General features: G+C 36.9%; 1 protein-coding gene across 2 annotated transcripts in view; it reads right to left on the bottom strand.

Moving 5' to 3' along the window:
• Positions 1-223: 223 nt before the first annotated feature.
• Positions 224-24953, bottom strand: part of SMCHD1 (structural maintenance of chromosomes flexible hinge domain containing 1) — an 85912-nt gene continuing 61182 nt past the window's right edge. The window contains exons 33-48 of one of the 2 annotated variants that reach the window (XM_054059492.1): positions 23407-23522; positions 22900-22961; positions 20727-20814; positions 20179-20310; positions 18827-18976; positions 15466-15592; positions 15199-15318; positions 13762-13847; positions 11657-11779; positions 11286-11476; positions 10203-10312; positions 8817-8887; positions 5894-6065; positions 3716-3874; positions 3007-3124; positions 224-1941 (exon numbers count right to left, since the gene is read on the bottom strand). In XM_054059492.1, the coding sequence (XP_053915467.1) occupies positions 1836-1941; positions 3007-3124; positions 3716-3874; positions 5894-6065; positions 8817-8887; positions 10203-10312; positions 11286-11476; positions 11657-11779; positions 13762-13847; positions 15199-15318; positions 15466-15592; positions 18827-18976; positions 20179-20310; positions 20727-20814; positions 22900-22961; positions 23407-23522 (1931 nt within the window). In that variant the 3' untranslated portion in view covers positions 224-1835. Of the gene's footprint in view, positions 1942-3006; positions 3125-3715; positions 3875-3894; positions 4367-5893; positions 6066-8816; positions 8888-10202; positions 10313-11285; positions 11477-11656; positions 11780-13761; positions 13848-15198; positions 15319-15465; positions 15593-18826; positions 18977-20178; positions 20311-20726; positions 20815-22899; positions 22962-23406; positions 23523-24953 lie in introns of those variants that run through there. The other variant, XM_054059493.1, reaches the window with a different exon arrangement.

Below are 24953 nucleotides of genomic sequence, written 5' to 3'. Positions count from 1 at the left end.
TCTAAATTTAGAGCTGACAAACAGTAAGAAAAAAGGCTGAAGCAAGGCTAGCGTAATTTTCAGCTGGTGTTACATGTTACACTTGAAAAGATTTATTTTCTTTAATAATAGTACAAATTGATGTCTAAAATAATTTGAACTATCTTCAAGACATGGGGTTTGGAGAACCTTGCACCACAGAATGGTTAATTTCTACTTAATTTGGAGAAATTTTATTTAATTAAAATGTCAGAAATGGAAGCACTGGCACAGGTTGCCCAGGGAAGTTGTGGATACCCCATCCCTGGAAGCATTCAAGGCCAGGTTGGATGGGGCCTTGAGCGGTCTGGTTTGCTGGGAGATGTCCCTGCCCATAGCAGATGGGTTGGAACTGGATGATCTTTAAGGCCCCTTCCAACTGAAACCATTCTGTGATCCCATATGCACCAGAGACCTGCATTCTGAGACTTCTAGGATGATGCCATCATGTCTTTTTATAAGTCTCTTTTCATAAGAAATCCTTTGAGGCTGGTGTGAACCAACCCATTTACATCCTTCAGTGCTTCACCTGCTAAATTCTTTATTTACATAGCTTCAAATAAGAATTTTATACTGCCTCAAGTTTATCTTTCTACTCTTGCTCTGTCTTTTTCATCTAATCAAACCTATTTCTGACTGCTCACTCTCATCCTGGCTGCAATTCTATCTTTAATCATGCCTGGTCCTTTTCTGTCCCTTGTGATGCAGACCACTAGGAGTGACCTTTGACACTCCCTTGTTTACTTCAAATTTACTTTAGGTATTCATTCAAGCCAACAGAATCATCATTTTTAATTTTCTTAAAGCTGAAGATGGCCGTGTCAAGTAAAATTCTGCCCAGGTATCTACAATTTCCCAATTGTAGTAATACAATGATTACTTTACCTCCAGCTTAAGTCTCCATTTTCTACTCTTAAAAACAATATACTCAGTCCAGTTGTAAGGATTCTTCTTTTTTCTTTACAATACTGTTTCCTACTCAAATCCTTCTGTTGTAGTTATATTTTTGGTGTTAAGGACCAATTTTTGATCTGCTTAAGCAGTGACGGTCTCTTATGAGGGTTGTGACAACAGAGATGTTGAAAAGTGGTTAGCATTGGTAAAATATTACGTATCTCATTTGCACCCATGAAGTATTCCTCCTCACCCGATCCTCCTCAGCCTCCTAGTAAAGCTGTTAACACTTTTCATGCTCACAAGTTGCTGCTTTGTTTTTCCATTGGCTGTCCGAAGGAGATATGAATTCCCATGTCAACACCTTGGACACAGCTTTAGATACTGGCTTGTTGTTAACTTTCTACAGACTTCACAAATGCCTGTGGTTAGATCTCAGTATATCACTGCTCCAGCCCTCTCTTTTAAACTGATACTACCTTGATATCTCATCGATTAAAAAAGAGCAGTCCAAAAAGTTGTCTTCCCCAGGACAGCCAGGGATGCTGTTTAAATAAAAATCTCATTACATGGCACTATCTGTTGACCTAATTACAATCAATTATACCAACAGAGCTTCGTATCGAAGCAATTTTATTGAAAAGATTGATTTTTTTTTTCATAAATAAAAAAGGATATATTTTAAACTTTTTCACACATGAACATAAAAACTCTGAAAGCTTCTAGAAATGAAAACTAACCATACAAAAATTAGGCTATCAATGTTAAATGTTTAAATTTTTGTTCCTACTAACTGAAATACATTTATATCTTCTATCAGTATAAAAATCTTCGTAGTAATGGGTAATACAACATGAATATTTCCTTTAATTGAATGTATTCACATTTTCAATACAAAGCTATTTTCAGCAAGTCCCATCAGTCTATGCCTTTCTCTTTCGTGGAGTTCCGTTAAGTTCTGAGGTGGTTATGTGCAGCAGCTGTTGTTGCTGTTGCTTCTTTGTGAGAGGGGGGATCCATTCTTCTGGGCTAAACAAAAACAGAGAACAGCAGCTTATAAACAAAGTTCTTTATATACATACATAAACATATATATATATGTATGTGTGTATATAAAAATACAAACAAATGTATTTTTTATTTTTATACTTGATGTAATTGATGCAAAAGCATATGGCTCCCTCTAGTATAAATATTATAAACCCTACATTTGTGCACAGCTTCTAACTTTTGCAATTATTTTGTTAGAATTAGGAATAGCATCAGGCTGATATTAGATAGTTTAAAACCAGAACTACTTAGGTTCTACATGCGGCTAAAAAAATTAAAATAACATCAAATAATATCAAACTTAGTAATAACAATATAAAATATAAATAATAGAGACACAGTAATATGCTGAAAACTCATTTGGAGATTTATAGAACAGAACCGAATAAGATTTAAATAATTTAAAAAATATGACCACAGTTCAGCAGAGACAATGATGCACTCATGTGGAGAGATATGAGAAATGGAAAAGTTAGTTCCATGTAATTTTAATGATATAGAGTTACAGATTTTGCTGGTTTTATTTTGTGTGTACAAATGTTCATTAGCCATAGAGCCAATGTAGAAGTAGATAAACAGGTAAAGAGATAACTGTGTTAAATAATTTACCACCATCTCACCTCAGATATTTACTTAGAATTATTCTCACAGAACAGAGGGAAAAAAAATCCTTCTTGCATGACTTTTTCTTTCTCTGTTCATCTGCCCAGTATTTGACACTGAACTTTAAAGAGTTTACAGACCAAGCAATCTCAAATATTTCTGGGCTTGAGTGCCTCAGAAAATATGGGAAGTGTGAATGCATGAGGATACCAATCAATCAGTTCATAAAGAGCTAGCATTAGAATTAGGAAGCAAATCTTTATATCAAGCTTAAACAATAGCAGAAACTTCAAAGGAACTAGGCATTATCTTGGAAAAAATTCAGCCTTACACAAATTCTACTCATTGCTGGAAAAATCTCCCATACAAAAAACCCAAACTAGTTTTTGCTTTGAATTCAGGATTTGGGGAAAGTGATGCATAGATTCAGAATAGACTCACCTATACAATTTTTTTACTATTTCTCTTCGCATTCTTTTGGGAGGGAGAGGAGTGCCAGACATATCTAACATTATAGGCTGAAGTAATGATTCAGTGGCTTTATCTGATGGAGCCATACCTATGAAAAAGTTGCAAGTAAGAATTGGTTATAAATGGGTCCTGTAACAGTAGTGTTAAACCTCTGAAGTAAGGCTTTAGACACGCCATAAATTTTATAGTTACCTTATGTATGAAACTGAGTTAAAAGATGACAGATAAAAACATTTGGTCTCTGTACAGCTGTTACAAACATTGAGTTTTTAAATATATTTTGAAATACCATAAATTATTTAACACTGATATAAAAAACATTTCTAACAAATATGCAGCCATTTAAAAAAGAATTTCAATGTTCTCCACCACTGGGTGAGCTAGATTATATAACTATTAATCTCGCATTATTGAGATGATAGTTTCATGTTCACAAGACACTAACTGACCACATTTTTATTATCATCTGAACACATTACAGGTGCTGACCCAGGCAACATCAACAGCATCATACTACATATCATATTTCTACTCTTTCCCTAAAATGAGACATCTCTAAGCTCTTAAAATTAACAATCTTCCTAATCTGAACTTGTTAGTTTGTAAGAGTAGAATACATCCGGATGCAGTTAACACTTCTCCTCCTGTAGGACACCAGAAGTATAACACTATAACCTACCCAATTTTTGTTCGATTAGTTTGAGGTTTTTCTCTTGTTCGGCAAGTTCCAGTTTTTTCTTTTGCATTTCGGGAGTGTTAAGTGACTGCAATTGTAAATCAAGGTCTTTATTCACATTATCAAGTTTCACCAATGCCGCACGGTATTGCTGAAGAAGATCTAATTGATGAATAAAATAATAAAAACACAGAACAATAAATAGTAGTTTTCAGTTAAAAGGCTACCAAATACAATCCAGACAACGTATAAGATTCACAAGAAAATATATCTTTCAAGAGCACTACTGGAAAAATCCACCCCAGCTTATAGCGGACCAGTAGCTCTTCTTAAAATGACTACAGACTCAAAAAAAAAAAAACCAAAAAAACCCCCACATCCAGCATTTTGATTTCTCTTTTCTTTTTGAGCCCACATCTTAGGTCACAGTAAATCACTAGTGAACTCTGAAAATGATGTGGCAAACAGGTATTTCTTTACACATCTTGTCTCTTGTGTGCTCCAAACTGAATTCTTTACCTTTGATGCCATTAAGTGTGCCTGTAGTATGTTTTGCTTTTACTGCTACAAAGCTGAAGCTTTTATTACTGACTTGAATTGCAGTCCACCTTGTAGAACAAGAGAACATTTAAGGAGTTTCACTTTGTCCCACTTCTGTAAATTTAAAGAAGGAGACAGCAGTAGTCTCAGATAAACACATGCATATTTTGCTGACAAACTTTGTTCCTCTTTTAAAATATAAGACAACAAATTTTTCTTAGTCCAAGCATTGAATAAACGTGTCAGGTAATAAAGAAAGGCTTCAAGCATGTTAGCCCAGGCTCATTCATTTTACTTTGTTGCAAGTATGAGGTAGCTTGCACAAAGCTTAAGTGAACACTAAATTACTTTACATTTGCCAAAGGGTGAAAGCATTCACAGTAACTGCAGACTGACAAAAGGCAATGTACATTTTTAGTACAACTTATTTTAGAAGTACCTTGTCAGTGTAATCACAGTTTAAGTAACTACTTTAATTTTCTGTAACAAACACAGAAGAGCACCAAGTCACAACTAATATTAAGGCTGAAATTTAATTCACAACAAGTCTTATATAATGAGATGCTGTCCTTTCTATGGAATGTCACTATTATTTTCCTATAAATGTCTAATAACTATCCAAGTGAAATTAAAACATACTCTCTACCATGACTGTTCCTTTACTAAATTACAGACAAGTCCAATTTAATTCACATGGGTAATAATTGATTTCAACAGCTTAAAATACGTTGATAGGCAACTATAAAGTGTGCTAAACTCAGCATATTTCAGCCTGTAGCTGAAATGCTTTCTATATTTTTCTTCCATTTAATATATTTTTACTGAAATATCTATTAAAGATCATTTTAGTCTTTTTTTTCTCCTCAACTGGTCAATGTTAAGTAGTTTGCTCATGCATAAGGCTACTCCAGTAAGTACATGTTCTCTCTCATTTGCCCCTCACCCCTCTCCGTTCCATGTTTCTAGGAATACTGGCATGGAAAAACTTCAAGGCCTTTCTTTTGAAAATGAAGTATTTAAGAACAATCTTATTTGTGAGGAACAGCTTTCAGTGTTTTACAAATCAGCCAGATCAGCTGTTACACGTCAAAAGCTGCCACCTTTCAACTTATAACCTTTATTCTTAAAGCAAGAATCAATGCACATAACGAAATGTAAGTAATCCCACAGGAAATGTCAGGTATCTTCTTCTTAGGGAAATAATGTAGAAAGCTTGTGCACAACCGATGAGGAGATGACTTTTTCTCAACCACTGTGTCGTAAAGCTTAATGCACAGTAAGAATTTCTATGTTGATGTATGGTGTTTCCATAGGAGAAAAACCTGAAACTTCTGCTTTTCAAGGATGCCAGAATTCAACCATCTCATGCATGTTGTTTGAATGACTACCACTCCTTATACTCTTTAATAAGATTAAGAAAAAGGGGGAAATATCTTGTGATTATTATTTTTTTCCTTCAGGAAATTTAACAGCTAGAGCTTTTAAGATAAGGGAAATCCACAGACAGGACACTGTGCAGGTCACATTTCTTAAATTAACTTTATGCTAAAGTGAAGTTTTCATATTACATAAGAGAAAAACGAATGTAGGCAAGCAATGTAACTTTGAAAGTTCTATATTTCCATGACTTCATTAACCCACCTATCTGTCCAGAGACAGCATAGTAAAGTTGTGGCATTGGTGCTCCAAATACCATTCCTCTGAGTTTGTCCATTGGAGGAGCTTTATTCTGAAGGCCTCCAAATTTTCCATTGCTGCGAATCCTGTCTCCTTCTCTAGTCAGTAAAGTAGGGCAGTGTGTAATTTTTACAACCTACACAGGATATAAGAAGCGATATAAAAAATCAGTAACTTTTCATATTTTATGAAATTACATTTAATGACTTTTGCTTTCAAGTAACTGAATACGTATATTAAAATGAAACAGTACTGCCAATAATTGTGAAAACCAAATTTGGGGTGTTTTTTGTGTCCTCCGATTTTCACAGAAGTCTGGGGACAGAATTTTGATCTCTACTGGTGAAAAAGCTAATTATCAAAATATACTTTGCAGCAGATGCTAAATAATAGCATCGATAAAATATGAGCACTTATTTAATTATTTGATGAAGATAATTTTTTTAAACGCATAAGATTTAATGCATCTAAAATCCAAGAGATTTATTTCTTATTAACATATTCAATAAAACTTCCATATAGTTTATAAGATTTACTTGTGGTAGGTGACTGAAACAAATGAGGTGACAGACTAACCAGTTGAAATGACCCAGACCTCATTTTCACAAATGACTGCATATACAAACTCCTTTGCCTGAACTGACACAGACAATCACTCTCCTGACACTGATTAACAACCAAGATCTCACTCACCTATCTTTTGTTTCATTTTGCAGTAATAAAATAGATTTTTTTTTGATGAAAGAGACACATACGTTCTTCACAACTGAAAAGTGGTAGCTATTTGTTCACTTGATGGACACTTCAGATGGTTATTAACACATGATGAAAATTAAACTATTAATGACTATACCCATATATCTGAGATACTGTTTGGAAACACTCAGAACAGGCCCCGTTTGCAGTTTAACAGCCAGCAGCAGCCAAAAGAAAGGAATGGAGTCACAGAGCAAAAGAGTTGGTCAGGCCCAGAGCACAGAGCAGGAAATCTGTGCTGTTTTGACTGGGAAAGAATGATACAGCCAGACAATTTTACATGCCACCAGAGCTTCCATTTTAACTTGTTCTTTTGAGGACAACCCTGCAGTACAATATCTTACCGTTCTAGAGAGGGAAAAAATAAGAATATCCAGTCCTAAGAACTTAATGTTTAATCAGTACAGTTCAACATCCTTATGCTCAGTCATTATTTCAATGCTAACAACCACATAAGCTGAAACAAAGTCCCCAGCACAGGACTTCCTCAGAGACCTTATTTGCTAAAATGTGTCCCACTGAACCTAAATAAAGTGGGTCAGAAAAAGGTCTAGTTAAGTTTCACACCAAGATCTTAGTCATTTCAGTGGATTTGAAATCACAGAATCATAGAATCACTAGGTTGGAAGGGACCCACTGGATCATCGAGTCCAACCATTGCTAACACTCCCCAAACCATGTCCCTAAGCACTTCATCCACCCTTTCCTTAAACACCTCCAGGGAAGGCGACTCGACCACCTCCCTGAGCAGCCTGTTCCAGTTCCCAATGACTCTTTCTGTGAAGAATTTTTTTCTGATATTCAACCTGAACGTCCCCTGGTGGAGCTTCAGGCCATTCCTTCTTGTCCTGTCCCCTGTCACTAGGGAGAAGAGGCCAGGTCCCTCCTCTCCACAACCTCTTTGTAGGTAGTTGTAGAGAGTAATAAGGTCTCCCCTCAGCCTCCTCTTCTCCAGGCTAAACAACCCCAGCTCTCTCAGCCGCTCCTCGTAAGACTTGTTCTCCAGCCCCTTCACCAGCTTCGTTGCTCTTCTCTGGACACGCTCCAGAGCCTCAACATCCTTCTTGTGGTGAGGGGTCCAGAACCGAACACAGTACTCATGGTGCAGTCTCACCAGTGCCGAGTACAGAGGGAGAATAACCTCTCTGGAATTGCTGGTCACACCTTTTCTTTTTCATCCACAGTATTCGAGGTGCGGTCTCACCAGTGCCAAGTACAGAGGGAGAATAACCTCCCTGGACTTGCTGGTGACCCCATTTCTGATACAAGCCAAGATGCCATTGGCCTTCTTGGCCACCTGGGCACACTGCTGGCTTATGTTCAGTCGGCTGTCAACCAACACCCCCAGGTCCTTCTCTTCCATGCAGCTCTCCAGCCAGTCTTCCCCCAGTCTGTAGCACTGCATAGGGTTGTCGTGCCCCAAGTGCAGGACCCGGCATTTGGCCTTGTTAAACCTCATGCCATTGGTCTCGGCCCAGCGGTCCAGCCTGTTCAGATCCCTTGGCAGAGCCTCCCTACCCTCCAGCAGATCCACACTTCCTCCCAGCTTAGTGTCATCTGTAAACTTGCTGAGGGTGCACTCAATGCCTTCATCCAGGTCATTGATAAAGACATTGAACAGAGCTGGACCCAGTACCGAGCCCTGAGGAACTCCACCTGTAACTGGCCTCCAGCTGGAGTTATCTCCATTTACTACCACTCTCTGGGCCCGGCCATCCAACCAGTTTTCAACCCAGGAGAGTGTGCGCCTGTCCAGGCCAGAGGCTGACAGTTTCTGAAGCAGAAATTTCACCATGTGCCTCAAAGTCCGATGTTTTATTATACATACAGGGACTAGGAAAGTACTGAAGAATTTGAATTGAACATTAAGAGCAAAACTAAAACTACTTGTCCTTAAAAACATGCTTCGTGGCAACATTCACATAATGGAATTTGTTGAATGGAGGTAATTTCGTCAGTGCCAATAATAAAGATTTCATTTACTGTTAAGCGCATTGAGACTTACAAACAATAGGCACTCTTAGAGCTAATGTATCATTAACATTAGCGATCATTCTAGGTTTCTAACATTAAATATGTAACTATACAATATATTTGTTGTAAAAAAATATCAAGAATAACAGAAACATACCTCTTTTCTGTAATGGTTGGCAGCATCCAAGTTATCTATAATGATGGTGTCACCCAAGAGCATCCCAAACACTGAAAAATGTAATTTTTTGAACCATGAAATTTCTCTGTAACAAAATAACCTGAGCTTTGAAAAATCAGTTCTGAGGCACTGTTATTACAGCTTTTTGGATAAATGTAAGGGGAGCAGCATGTCCACTATCTTTTTTCAATGAATTTTTATTCAGAGACTGAGATAAACATGCAATTTTGTGTTTTCATCAAATAATTCACAAAGAAAAAAATTAGTATTTTTGATTGTGTTATGTCATAATTGACTATTTTCTACCAAAGCACTCTCTTGATATCTTACATTTAAGAAGACATACATAAAATTCCAGGTTTCAGGAAATTCTATAAATGATCATTTTTTTAAGCCCTCTTTGAATTGTGTTCTCAGTTTCTAAATATTCAATGCGTTATCAAAGGGAAAAACATTCACAGGCTGATGAACCAACTGAGTTTAAGAATTTTTTTTCTGCTAATAAAAGAATGTTTTGTACAAAATCTAACAATGTAGCCTTGCATGAGATATGCCAAGCAATATTGTTTTTCAATTCCCAAAGAACATGAAGAAGAATATGCAGTTAGTCTCTGGCAATATATAAATTTCTGAAAATAAGCTGGATTAAAAATTGTTTTATATTAACAGTAGAGAGGAATATTTCAATACTGGGAAAGCTGTAAAGTAAAATGAAAAACTTCATGAACTAATTACAGGTTCCAGCTTTCGATATAAAGGAGGTCTACTTAATTTAAGAAAAAGAGTGTAGAAAAGGTAGGTACTGCTGTGTCATTAGAAAGAGTGAGAGGATGATGGTTCCCTAAACTGAAATCTACATGAAAGCTTATTCTTATTGTAACTACTTAAGCATAACATATATAGTCATGTACAGTTCAGTCTCAGCATACATGAGTCTCTGCACTACACATTTTTTGAGAGGAATAGGACTGGAAAAACAGCCTAACAAAAGCAGCAACTTCTGCAGTATGAAAATACAGAACTAGTATTTTGAGTGTCAGTCTCTTCTTACATGATCCTGGGATCAAGATAATGGTGCAGTAATTTAAAACAGAAAAAATCTCTACTATATGAGAAAGCAAACACAAGACAATAAGCAGAAGACAGTGGTCATTGCTGAAATTTTCGCAACTGTCATTTGGAAGCAGTTCACGCTAAATCATCCTCTTTTTATGAGGAGACCTCACAAGGAATGTGCGCTAGTATTTGCAAATGTCTCAATTCCTTACTGAACGGATTATGATTTATGATGCTTCTGTATTTAATTTATTAACAAAGAAAGATGTTATGAAAAATTTCTCTAATATCATTTACCATATCATTTACCTGTTTGACAATGCTCTGCATTATCTGGGAAGGTCAACAGATCTCTGGCAAATATAGGATTTCCAATAGGTCTGAAGAAGAATTTTCCATTTCTTAAGTGAGGTAAAGGCCTAGTTAAAGAAAGGGGAGAATGAGGAAGAAGAAAAGAAGAGAAAAAAGTAATTTGTCTTTATTTTATTATTGCTTCTGACAATCTAGACAGAAACCCAAAACTGATCGAATGCAGCTTAACGCTTCCACATTAGGTGCTAAATGATCCCAATATTATCTAAAATGCCAGCTATACTACAGATGTTTTTATGAAACACTACATTGTAATAAGACATATGTCCAACAAATTAATATGGACAAGTTTTAGTACACTATACTATAAAACCTGAGATTTTGGACCTTGTAAATACACCTGTGCATCAGATCTTTTCTAAAAAGCATTCTTTATGATATTAGCAGTCATCTTTAGAATTATAGATTCATAGAATCACTAGGTTGGAAAGGACCCACTGGATCATCGAGTCCAACCATCCCTAACACTCCCTAAACCATGCCCTCAGCACCTCATCCACCCGTCCCTTAAACAACTTCAGGGAAGGTGACTCAACCACCTCCCTGGGCAGCCTGTTCCAGCGCCCAATGACCCTTTCCATGAAATTTTTTTATTTTAAAGCACAGAATTACTGTATTTTCCTTTATCTTCCAGGAAACCAAAACAGCAGAACGAATTTCTATTGCTGTTTTATGGAATGCACTCTGGAATTGGATTTTTTAAAAAGTTAGAATTTGATTTTAAGCACTAGAATTATTTAAAAAAAGTTCCTAGAAAACATCTAAAAGTGAACAAAATAGTAGATTACTCTCTCTTTTTAATAGAATGCCCTATTAAATACAGAAAAATGAACTGCAGTTAAAGGTATAAAGCTATGACATCAGCATTCCAAGTGACATTACTGTTGCTATAATTATGAACCCATAGATTTTACATTTCAAATCCTTTATAGGAGTAAAGTTAAAAAAACAAATGAAGCAAAAAAAAAAAAGTTAAAGTAAGATGTAATACAAATGCAGAATTTTCATTGTTTCCCCTACCTGTTCCAGTCAGGGAGTGTCTTCTTGTAAATAGAATCAAGGGGTAACACTTGTTGCCGACCTTGAGTTTCATCAAAAATAGAACGAGCAGCTTCAGTAGTCAGTGTGACTACACAGTCCATGTCACTTGCCAAATGCCAAGAGATAACTTTTGCTGCTTCATTATCTTCAATTTGAGCTAAATGTGCAATCTGTACCAAAGAAGTCAAAACAGTCAAAATAGAAGCTAAGACCACCTCTCCTTTTCATACTTTTCATACTAATCACAATCACCCTGAAACTTCAATCAGATATTTAATTCTCCTATTGATGGCTCTGTTACTGAATTACAGGAACCAACAAAACTAATTCGAAGGCTGGGAGAAACTCACCTTGCCTAAAATATCCTGGTTGCCTTTTGGATAGTTTGGGAGCGTACAAGTTCGCCTTGGCTGTTTCATTACTCCTTCTTGATCCAACATCTTTTGTTTTATAAGAGAATCCACATACTGAAGCTAAAAATTAAAATAGAAAGTTAGCAAGCATGTATCATTGGCTGGAACTGCAGAGGCAGTTACTTTACATGATTTCAATCAAGCTCCTAACAAAAAGCACTCAATAATTTGAAAAAGACTCTTAATATACGGAGAACCACTGCATATAATCTCCGAGAAGAACAAAAGAATCATAGAATCACTAGGTTGGAAGGGACCCACTGGGTCATCAAATCCAACCATTCCTAACACTCCCTAAACCATGCCCCTCAGCACATTGTCAACCCGTCCCTAAAACACCTCCAGAGAAGGTGAGTCAACCACCTCCCTGGGCAGTCTCTGCCAGTGCCCAATGACCCTTTCTGTGAAAATTTTTTTCCTGATGTCAAGCCTGAACCTCCCCTGGTGGAGCTTGAGGCCATTCTCCCTTGTCCTGTCCCCTGTCACTTGGGAGAAGAGGCCAGCTCCCTCCTCTCCACAACCTCCTTTCAGGTAGTTGTAGAGAGCAATAAGGTCTCCCCTCAGCCTCCTCTTCTCCAGGTTAAACAACTCCAGCTCTCTCAGCCACTCCCCATAAGACTTGTTCTCCAGCCCCCTCACCAGCTTCGTTGCTCTTCTCTGGACACTCTCCAGAGCCTCAACATCCTTCTTGTGGTGAGGGGCCCAGAACCGAACACAGTACTCAGTGCCGAGTACAGAGGGAGAATAACCTCCCTGGACTTGCTGGTCACACCATTTCTAATACAAGCCAAGATGCCATTGGCCTTCTTGGCCACCTGGGCACACTGCTGGCTCATGTTCAGTCGGCTGTCAACCAACACACCCAGGTCCTTCTCCAAGCAGCTTTCTAGCCAGACTTCTCCTAGTCTGTAGCACTGCATAGGGCTGTTATGCCCCAAGTGCAGGACCTGGCATTTGGCCTCGTTAAACCCTCATGTCATTGGTCTCAGCCCAGCAGTCCAGCCTGTTCAGATCCCTTTGCAGAGCCTCCCTACCCTCCAGCAGATCCATGCTTCCACCCAGCTTAGTGTCATCTGCAAACTTGCTAAGAGTGCACTCAATGCCTTCATCCAGGTCATTGATAAAGACATTGAACAGAGCTGGACCCAGTACCGAGCCTTGAGGAACCCCACTTGTAACTGGCCTCCAAAAAAAGGAGGCAGTACTGCAACTGTGGCTATGAACTTTTTTATTACAATTTTTTTTGGTTTTAAGACTTCAGAGAGCTTTTCACAAAGAGCTTCCAGAGCTTGATTAAAGCCAAAATTGAAGAAAGTTAAAAGCAGCAGGAAGAGACAGCCACAAATGTACGAAAAGCAACCATTTTAGAAAGAGACTTTGTCCAGGTGTGAAAAATTTAGCCAGCAGGGGGAACTTGAGTATCATGATTGCAGATGTGTATAATTTTACTGATCTGTGATTAGACTGTAACATTTATTTTTATTTATCTAAAGACAACTAAATGTTTACATTTGTTTGTTCAAAAATGTTAGTAGTTTGAAAATTTTCTTTAAAACATAATTGGATCTTTAAGGGAAATTAGCAATGGGGTACATTGCCCTGAATCTTTCAAACTTACTTTTGTATCAGCTTTCTCAGTAACATATAAAATTCCCTAGTTCTCTGAAAATAACTGTTTTCCTTTGTCTACTTATGTCAGAATACATCCAGTGTATATTGACCAGCCTTCAAAAAACCACTATGAAAACTAGCAGTAGCAGTAATAAAATTGGTAACCATAGCAAAAAGACAAAACCAAGATCAGGATATAAAGGAGAAGTTTTCCTTATTTCTCTAGCAGTTTTGTAAAGAGATAGTCATTAGCAGAACAGTAAAAAAATAAATTAAGGTTGGCATTGATTCACAAAATTTCCTCATGGTTTAAATTTTCAGGGTTTTGGTAACAGATGTTGGTGTATACACCAATGTGATTTAATAATGCTATATAATGATAACAATTTCATATTAAGATGTTATGGAGTTTATTAAGAAATAAGCCATACCGTGTTTGTCTGTGGTAATTCAATTTGATGTTTTTTCAGTTCATTCTTCAGGTGAGTTTCTCTTGTTTCAGCTTCTTTGACCTGACCTGAAACCAATAAAATCAACAAAGAGTAAAGGAAACACTAGAAAGCAATGGAATACTTCTTACAGAATCTCTTAGAACTTTGCAGAATTATGCCACCCACAGCTGATCCTATCCACTTTGCAATTTCAGCACAGAATACCCAGATTTGTCCACAAAGATCTTGTCTAGTTTTTAAACAACTTCAGCAGCTGCCATCTCCTTCTGCTTCAGGAAGCAATGCAGACAGTCCTTCTATCAGTCTGAGAATGCAAGCTCATTTTAATTTTCATCCTCAAATATCTTTCCAAATGGTATGGCAATAGAGAAGGGAAGAGTGGTAGCTGGCACTATCCTCTTTCGTCTCTTATATGGGACATTGCTTTCTGAACACTATTTCCTCAACTCTTATATATGAACTGAAACAATTTTGAAAAGAAATGAGTAAACAGGTGGGTTTCTTTCCACTCTATTCAAATAGGTTTAAATTTGGAAATGTTATTTAAGCATAAATTATAATGCTGTGTTCTAACTTACTCTCTAGAGATATGCAAAAATCTGCAAATACGAAACAAAACTGTTTGCCTTTCACACTGGAATCCGTCATGGAAACATGCAAACACATAACAGAAATACTAAAAATACAAGAAACAGCAGAATCTTCTAATTCCAGCATGCTTTATTTATATTTAGTGATTACTTAAAATAAAAATTCAAAATGCATCTATTAAGACAAACCTTATGATTAGTCGGGATGATTCAAACAAAAAAAATAACGCAAAGAAAACATTTTCTTCGCCTCTCCCATGCCCATAAGCAATTGTCTGCTCTGCTGTTTAACAGGCTTTATAAAGGGTTACATTTGCTGAAGAACATAAGAGATAAACAGTGACTAGCTACACAATACTTTTGAATAACGAACATAGGGTAAAATGTAGGAGGAAAAAGTAACGTTTTGAAAATGAAAAATTAACTTTTTGAAAGAGGATTATCTACAGTTCACCCCCTAAAACTGTTTTTAGGTAGCTGCTGAATTTCCAGATGGATAAGCATTCACACATCCATTGCAAAGATGGGAGTGCAAGGCAGTCATGGAAAAAAAAGAATAAGACCACCACCTTCAATGATTTATTCCCCATTTTGACAGTTCTGACATAAGACATTCTATCTCGAAGTCAAAGCCCTTCACTGGTAGGTCCATCCAAATAACTACATGCTTCCCTGCTAATGCAAAGACCCTTATGCTCCCCTCTAATTACCGTATTTCATGATTTCAGTACTGATTTTTCTCCTCTTCTCTCTATATTATCAAAATTATTAAAGGAAAAAGAAATTAATTCCCAAGACATTTAATTATATATTTGACTGAACTTACATTTCATTTCATTTACAAGCTGATTAGTAGTATCAAACCAATTTCTGTAAACACCTATGGACTGAGATAATTGGTCTCTCTCCTTTGTAAGTGTTGCCATCTGTTGCTGCTTCTTGAAATCTGTAGAAATAAATATATATTTTTTTAGATAAAATATAATAACATAGTTGGTTTAAACATCAACAAAAATCTATTAAGCTATTACACAGTTCCTCAAAAGAGTTGGTTCTAAGGAAAAGCAAGCATTTTAGAGTAACGGAAACATACCATTGTAAAACATGAATGACAGACGGTATGGTTCCAAAGGTTTTTTCAAAGCTGGCAGATCTGGTTCAAATACAAGAATATATTCAGTGCTATCTCTTCCAGGACTGTTTTCAGCCAGTACTAGATTCTAATAAAACAAACAAACATACATAGGATTAAGTTCACATTTAAGGTTACACACAATATAAAATAAACATTCTTCAAATACTAAACCTTATAAAATACCTAACACGATGTCAATACAATATCACTACAGCTTTAAGTATTGCCTTTCAAATGCCTTTTATACCTAATAAAAAGATGCAAAATAGAAAGACTTAACATAACTATTTTATTATTTAGGTATTAAGATCATAATTTTACCTGTTTAGAGAGTCCTACTATTTCTGCCTCTATATTTTATTTAAGAGACACGTGCTCAGAAAAAAACCATTCTTTGCACTGTCCATAAGCAAGATTTCCTGAGATATACTTCATTCAGCATGTGAACAAATGCAAACGAAATGTTAAAAAGAAAGACCCAATGCATAAAGACAGAGAAGGAAAAACAAACCATTCCCAGTGCTGAGTTAAAGTTACTGCTGTTACCATGGAAGTAGACAGCAGGTCCCAAATGAATGCACAACATATATCCAAACATTAACATCTAACACCCCATTTCTCATCAATTCCATACTGAAAAGACATATTAAATCCTTTGCCTTTCATTAAGAACACAGGAAATACTATAAACCCATAAAGAATGGTAAACAGAAATAAAATTAGTATAGGTAATATCTAAATGTGCTGTTACTTTGGGAAAGGTATCATGCATAAAATGAATAATGCTTATAATAAAACTCATACTGTTTCCACCTTTAATATGTAGAAATTGCTACTCAACTGGCCAAATCAAGAGAGGTGGTTGCAGCCTAAAAGAAGAGATAGATATATAACCTTCAAAGATAGTCTTCATGGCTTTCAAGAATATTGCAGCTACATAATTAATCAGGAGAAGTCTGATTTCCTTAGAAAATTTATACCAATAAAAATCAAAACATTTTCCTTCATTAAACAAGTTTGGTATTCCTGAACCTCAGTGTAAGGCTAAACATGTCACATTATCAGCTTCATTACATTGATGCTAATTGCACATGATTATATTTATAAACAAGATGGACAATTTCAAGATACTTTAAAAAAAAAACCCTAGCATGTCCCCTCCCCACTCCATTCCTAATTATATGAAAAGTACAGTGTATCACAATCAGCAAATCCTTTCCACATGAGTTTTCTGAGTTGCCTAAAGTCAGAGAACTCCATATAAACTAGACAACTGGAAACGGTCCACGGAGAAGAAGAGTTCACTGAAATGGAATTACTCCTTATGGAAGACTGGGGAACACAAGTTACTGTCAAAAGCAGTAGAATCTCATCAGATCACAGTAATAAGAAAGCAGAACGCAGCCCACTTCTCCCACCCCACACCAAACCAGGAATATATAAGTAAAAAGAGAAAATGTCTGCCTACAAAAATAAAAAAAATGGAAGCCAACAAAAAAAACCCAAATATGCCCCTCGCCTTAAATAGGTTGTTAGCTTAGTCACTGAAGCAAGATTGTAGTGTTTAGGTCACAACGGCTAGACAGCTGGTTAGTAATACACAGAGATAAAACAATTGTTATTTCTGCATCAGTTAGGAGTCTGAGAAATTAATAATTTTATTTTAACTGTTAAGAGTCCTCTCTGTAGGGTTATTATTCCCTCAATGCTTCTTCCCACCCTACTTGCCCATTAAAAATGTGTTCGCAAACCTATTAATTTATTAGTCCTGAAACACAGTTGGGGACCAACAGAAACCCAGAGTGCACCATAAATCAATTATTATATTGATTTTGTCTGATACTTAGTCCATGTTAGCTATTTTTCTAGCTTTTCTTTTATACACATTTTGACACTTTTCTTTACAGATCAGAGTAGGTCAGAGTTTAACAAATTGTTCAGTAAAAAAGTGTTTTGCCCATGTTTAGATATCTGTCCTTGACTGTTATCAACAGAGAATTATTTATGCTGTCATTAAGTTTCATCTATGTAGTTCCATAAAAGCAGCTGATATACTGAATAAAACATATTATGAATAAGTTTCTATGTGGAATCTGTAGATTTTAATGATTCTATTGGAGTTTTATTGTGGTAATTTCCAAGATGTGAAATTTTGCATTTGTTGCTAAGGCAACAAATACACCTAACATACATTGATGCTTCTGGGGAGTTGCTTCTAGTGAACAAGGTAGAAAAGGAGGCTGAGAAAACATCTTTAAGAAGTTGGATCCTCCTTCAGTTTACCTGTTTGAAGATTTCCTTAGATTTCAGGCTACTAAAACATGTGACAACCAGAGGAACCAAATGAAGGAGTATACTTTGGCTCTCTTAATTCTTATGTGATGCTGTAGTAACTTCAGAAAAATCTTTATATACCTGTTTCACCATGTACATAGTTCTACTGACTGGAGCTCTCTGCAGGCTTGAAAGGGAAATATCGTGATCATTCCACTCAGAACAAATGTGTGACTCTACACTCAGCCGGGATTATTTTGCCCGTTTTGAACAATTGTGTCTTTTATATCATACTTTGTAATAACTGTTACAAACTGGAACTCATAGGTTTAAAAAATGCAATCTGTATTTGTTGAAGAAAAAGTGACCACGATGATGTAACTACAATATGCAGTACTTTTAGAGGTACGCCTGGTGCTACAGCCAGAGATTCAAATTGAAATAGGGCAAGCATTTTTAACAGTCAAGGGCACTAACGACTCAAAGCGTAAAGAGAAGTGGTAGTTTTATCTTTAATTCTTCAAATGATGATAGGATGCCTTTCTGCAAAGTTTATGTAAACCTATTTAGCTTGACAAAGTGTAAAGAGAACCTGGTAAAATTTAATTACGTATCTGTGAAGAGGTCAGACTAAATAACATTAAAATATTACAGTCAGGTAGTATTACAAATAAAAACGTAAATTATCACTAATATTAATGGTTTAACAACAAAGTGGTAAAGTGCTATTTATATGTGAAATACAAATTAGGAAAAAATCCTGGATCCCCCTGTATGTCCCAGTCCCTAACTTGGTTTTAGAATGTAGTTGCAAACTTCCCTCACTCGGTAAGGATAACCAACTTAAAGAATGTCTTTCCTTCAGGTCTTATGAAAATCAGCAACCAAATAGAGAAGAAATAATTTATCTACTCATCAGTAAGGGAAGGCTACAACACAAACTAAACCTCTACTAAACACAACAAAGTTTAAGATCAACTTTGAAACTGTAGGAAAACAGGCTCCATTGCTCATGGAGCTAACTATATATTTCAGCCACACTTACAATTTCAGCTGATCCTCTGGCAAATGGAAACTCAATTGTACTGACTTTCCCATGAAACTGTGGGATCTCTATATTCTCTTCATTTGGGCTCTTAATTTTTGCTATTATTTTGCCAACTAGATCAATTCCAGTGCGGTTGTTGAATTCATCCTGTAAATAAAAGATAAAAATTTAGTTTGAAGCATGAAATGAAGTAAGTAATGCATTTATATATTGCACTGGATTTGCAAGGCAAGGTGCTGCAGGGTGGCCTCTGCAGGAGCGGCTGGGGCTGTCCTGTGCTGGACATGGCAGCTGTCAGTTGGCTCCAACCGGCCCACTGCAGGGCATGGCTGGTCCCCTCTGCCAAGGTGGCATTTCCTCTTGGAAAATATATTTAAGAAAGGGCAAAAATGCTAAGAAAGAGGAGAAGGGAAAAAAAAAAAAAAAGAGCAGAGGGAACACCAAGGCCAGAGAAGGAGGAGTAGAGGGGAGACGCTACAGGCACCAGAGTAGAGATTCCTCTGGAGCCTGTGGGGAGATCACAAGGGAATTGTTATTTCCCTGCAGTCCACAAAAGACCATATGGCAGAACAGCCAGCTACACAGCAGCCTACGGAGGACCCCATTACAGAGCAGGTGGGTGTTTCCTGAAGAACTGCACCCTGTGAAGAGGGCTCATGCTGGAGCAGTTCATGAAGGACTGCAGCTCATGGGGAGACCCATATGGAAACAGTGAAACTCTGAGGAGGAAAGAGCAGCAGAGAGCAGCTGTTACTGACTGACCGCAACCCCCATTCTCCATCCCTCTGCATCACTTGGGGAAGGGTAGAAAAGTATGGAGAAAAGCTGAGCCTAAGAAAGGGCGAGGCAGAAGGTGGTGTTTCACTTCTTTTGTTTCCCACTACCCAAACCTATTTTCAGTGGTGATAAATTAAATTTATTCTCCGCAAGTCCACAGCGGTAACTGGTAAGTGGTCTCCCAGTACCCCATAAATGTTCAAATCAGGAAGCCTTATTTTTCCTAATGCAAGATTTCTAAGAGAAATTGTCTCCTGGAAGAAAAATCATGGAGAGAAACAACTGCTGTATATGTAAGTGTTTTCCCACTAGAATCTATTCTTGAAACACTTTTTTCCTATGGCAAAAAGAAATGGGTTTCAATTGAGATGCCTGACAGCAAGGAATGCATGCCTTCATTTTGGTCACGGGTATCTAAATAAAACAAGATGCCCCTCTCATATCACTGACTTATGTATTTTTCATGAAGTTAAACTGCAAAGCGCTAGCAGCAGTGCCTTACAGCAAAATCCAACATATTTTCAGCAGTCATATATTTCCCTAATTTCAATTTTTTATCAAAGTATAGTTACCATTATATGGAGGTATAAATCCTTGACCAGTGTACGGCTAGTAAGTGATCGTACATTGGAAACTGCTGGAGTGGCTGGTGAAGGATCAGGTAACAAGCGTACAGGGTCATTAGGTACAACTTCAACTATAATCTAGCAGAAAAAGGAGGAAGAATAAAATGAAATAAAACAAAACAAAATAAAATAAAGACTGATATAATTCACTGTGATTCACCTGCACACATGGGTTGCTCAAAAAATACTGAAACAAATAAATGTGAATATTACTGACAACCTTGAAATAAATTAGCATGACCACAGAACAGTTCTAACAGGTTGCAAATTAGGCAGCCTGGTTGTTCCACCAAAATTCTGCATAGTTATAAAAACTAATGAAAACATAACCTGAAATCAACAGTTTGAAATAAGTAACTATCAAAAATAACATATTTTTTGCAAAGCTTGCCAATGAAAGTATTTGCATTCTGAATTTACAAGGTACTATATTTCTCCCAGATGATTCTGCATTACATGTTCATGGCTACCTAGAATTAATTATAGATTCAAACCTGGTCACTGCTGAGTGTATTTGTCTTATCCATTGCAAAGGTAAACTGGATACTGTAAGCGCCCACTCTCTCTGGAACCACTTTATCCCTAAACAATCAAAAACAAAACCCAAGGAAAAGCAAGTCAATATTGAAGTGACAAATATGTAAGCAAGCAAGCAACTGGAATTCTGAGTACTCCTCCAAACTAGTTAAGAGTACCCTGTTAAGGCACGATATATTTTAGTACTCTTTCACGAAACTCCTTCAGCAAGAACACTATGAATGTCTCTCAAAAACTAGTGTGAGACTATTGGAAACTTGGTTGAAGAAAGTTTGTCTCTACAAATCGAGAGAAAGTTTTTCATAGCCTTATCAGAAATCTGCAAGTCCACCTCATTTCACTTTCTATTCAATGAATTCTCATAAAGCTACTGAAACACAACATAGAAATGTTTAGATCTGCAACAACAAATTCTTTACAAATTTAATCCTTTGGCTTGAATTTACATAAAATATGAGAAGCTAATTCCCTCTCTTACTGAGGAAGCATACACAACTCCAAGTTGGGTAACTTGGACCAGTGGCCAAGGTTGAGTAGAGCAAGAGAGAAAAGAGCCAGACTGGCTACGGGCAAAGAATCTCTAACATCAAAATAACAAGTGAAGACAAATGTCTGTACTTCTGCTGCTACTAACAGAACTTTACCTAGCAAGAAAGGCCACATAGCAGCCAGAGATTGATGCAGTGTTTACCAAGGGATAACAGTGACTTACAAATACTTGGATATTTTTGAGGAAACGCAAACAGTCTCCCGCCAAAACTGAGACATTACTTTGAGAGGATGACCTGTGGCCCTCTTGAATTGGTTGAGATTTTTGTTTTCAACATACAGCATTATATCTGCTTTGTCAATAACATTAAGTGATTTGTTTCCTTTTATTTCATTTGGGGAGGATTAAGATGCAAGATTCCCTGGAATGCCTAATTTGTAAAAAACTAAAGCTTTTTTTTAGAATTTCTATTTCTAGAATGGGCCGTGATTGTCCCCTTTTTTATCTTATACAGAGAAGAAAGAATTCTACCTTCCTTTCTGCATTTTATCTAGGTTAAGATTGAAAGTACCACCTGCCTTGTCAGGATACATTAAAAAACTGAGTTGTAAAATAATCTTCTAAGGATCTCACAGCTGAACACCATCTAGCCAGACACGTTTTAGAAAAAGAAGACATTTCACAATTGTTACAAAAGTTCTAAAACTGCATAATAGCACCCATGTCATTGGTGTTAAATACATGAAAACCACCTGTGACTGTGCCAAGGACAGGAAAACTTGAAAGAAACCAAGTGGTAGACAGTGAGGCCACAGACACTGGCAGCAATAAGTAACCACAGAATCTGAATCACAGAATCATTTAGGCTGGAAAAGACCTTTAGGATCACCGAGTCCAACCATAAATCTAACACTGACAAATCCACCATTAAACCATGTCCCTAAGCATCACATCTACATGTCTCTCAAATACCTCCAGGGATGGTGACTCAACCACTTCCCTAGGCAGCCTGTTCCAATGCCTGACAACCCTTCAATGAAGTAAAATGAAGTAATATCTCCCAATATCTAGTTCAAATCTCCCCTGGCACAACTTGAGGCCATTTCCTCTCGTTCTATCACTTGTTACTCGGGAAAAGAAACCCCTAAACTGACAGGGCCAACGTCATGGTTTAGGACTAACACAACCACAGAAGGTATTAATACAGAGTGAAGTCTACTTTGTCCAGCCTGCAAATCTACAGCAGTCGAACTTAACACTGAAAGAATCAAGGAGCGTTAGTAGACAAATGACAAGCAGATGATGTAGTCCCTTTGTTGCCAGCATTTCTCATCATGTATTCCAATATATTATCTTAGTCTTGTTTCTTCTCTACTCTCAGATTGAACAAATATCAAACATGTCTAGGGAAGAATTCTATCCTTATGTTCACTGTATCTTGCTAATAGCTTTATAGCTTTTAGCATTTTGTAGGACTGTATGATACTCATTCTATAACATATTGTTATTAACAAAATCTAACACTTGTTTCTATTTCAAACTATGATCTTTCAGTTCTCTTCCAACCCAAGCTATTCTATGGTTCTATGTATTTTGTACAGTAAGTTGCATCAGTAATTATAAAACAAAAGCTGCTATACCTGAAATAAAAGAAGCCATCTTCCTTGTCATCCTTCACTTTACTACAGCTAAATGTTGCAACCTGAAAAGATGCATAAAATTTAATGCAATATACAGAAAATTAAAGTACCTTACTCATAATATGCTATAAAGTCTTAGTGCTTTACAGTACCAATACCATATATTATTCAATGAGATCACCTGAGATTTAGTTTCATATTCTTAATTCTCAGAATCTTTTCTTTGCAAAATTCAGGGTAGCAACTTTAATAGTCTCCCTGCTATTAGCAAGCTTCTGAAGAGCAGTAGCAGTTTTGTCCATACTATATTTTTGACATTGAACAGTCTGACAACCTGTAACAGGACAGATACTGAGAAACAAATATGACTGCTATGTAATATTTGTTATTTAAAATCTAGAACAGAATATAGATGTAACTTAACCGAAGGAAAGCTTCGACTGCAAATATTTTTGTTCTATGCCAGCATTTTGATACCCATTTTAAAAATGCATTTTGATGACTTACATCAATTGGTAACCTAGTTCCGCTGCTCTGTGTTTCCCACATTTTCATAGAAATTCTTGCTGGATTAATATTTTTAATAATGTTGTCATCTTCAGAAAGAACACTAACCATAAAATCTGTAGAATGAAAGACAACATTTTTTTTAAGATTATTTTTATTCAGAATTAAGACGACCAAACTCTATGAATTTGTGTCTCTGGATCTCCCACAGACCTAGAAGAAAACCATAGAAAACCTGCATCCCAAGTAGAATACAAACAATAATAATAAAAAAAAGAAACCAGAAATGGAAATCTTTTTCTCCCTAGCCCTGTAATTTGACAATCCTTAGGAAAAACCCCACTTAGTTTATCCAATGTCTGCTTTAAAAAAAAAAGCCTCAAATTTCAGGTCTGCCATCTTATCAAAATGGCAAGCCAGACCTTCTTGCTCTCAGGAAAGAAAAATCATTTGCTATTTAAGTGTTTGATTCCTTCCTTCAGGGACAGGAGATCCAGATCTCCCTCTTCCTTCAAAATTGTTTTAGCCACTAAAACAGAATCACTGAATGTCCCAAGTTGGAAGGGACCCACAAGGATCACTGAGTCCAACTCCTGACCCTGCACAGGACAACCCCCAAACTCACACCATGTGTCTTAGGGTGCTGTTCAAATGCTTCTTGAATATAGTCAGGGTTGGTGCCTGTTCCAGTGCTCCACCACCTTCTGGGTGAAGAACCTTTTCCTAATATCCAACCTAAGCCTCCCCTGGCATGTCTTCTTGCCATTTCCTTGCGTCTTATCATTGGTCACTAGAGAAAAAAGCTCAGTGCCTGCTCCTCTTCCTTCCCTTGTGAGGAAGTTGTAGACTGTGATGAGGTCTCCCCTCAGTCTCCTCTTCTCCAGCTGAACAGACCAAGTGACTTTTAGCCACTCCTCACATGACTTCCCTCTAAACCCTTCACCAACTCTGCAGTTCTCCTCTGGACACTCTCTAGTAGCTTGATATCCTTTTTATACTGTGGTGCCCTGAACTACTGGATAGAAAGGTGCAGTTGGAAAGAAACTAACTACAGCACTCCCATTTTCCCCATCTATTAGCCACACTGTAATAAAATGGAGGACTCTGGCTACGAATCTGAAGTGGAGTTTGGCTACTTTTTAGAGACTAATATAATATACTCTGTTAGAAGCGGGAAATAGGGACACATTTCACTCCTTCATTTCCTGTTGACTGTTCTATAGGCAAAATATACTTGCCATTTTTAATTCTGATCTGAAAAATTTAGCTTTTCATATATACTCCACAGAAAGTTTAGTAGTCTGTAGGAAATTGAATCCAAACTAGAATAAAGCCATCCTTCTTCCAGTTGAAAATGTGAACCAAGCACTTTGACACTACAATTACAAGTGGATTTCATACGTGCAATTGAAGCTGTACTGCTCATGGAGAACTGAATTTTGCGCTTTAAAGAAGGACTGTGCTTTGATAAAAAATTCAGGCATGACTTCCTCCAAGATTATCGTGCTGGCCCTCAGGCGCACCTGAGTGCCCCAGTAAGTCCAATA

The sequence above is a fragment of the Cuculus canorus genome, chromosome 2, assembly GCF_017976375.1.
Source record: "Cuculus canorus isolate bCucCan1 chromosome 2, bCucCan1.pri, whole genome shotgun sequence".
NCBI classification, from domain to species: domain Eukaryota; kingdom Metazoa; phylum Chordata; class Aves; order Cuculiformes; family Cuculidae; genus Cuculus; species Cuculus canorus.
The sequence above is the reverse complement of the archived record's forward strand: the minus strand, read 5'-3'. Positions and strand labels throughout refer to the sequence as shown.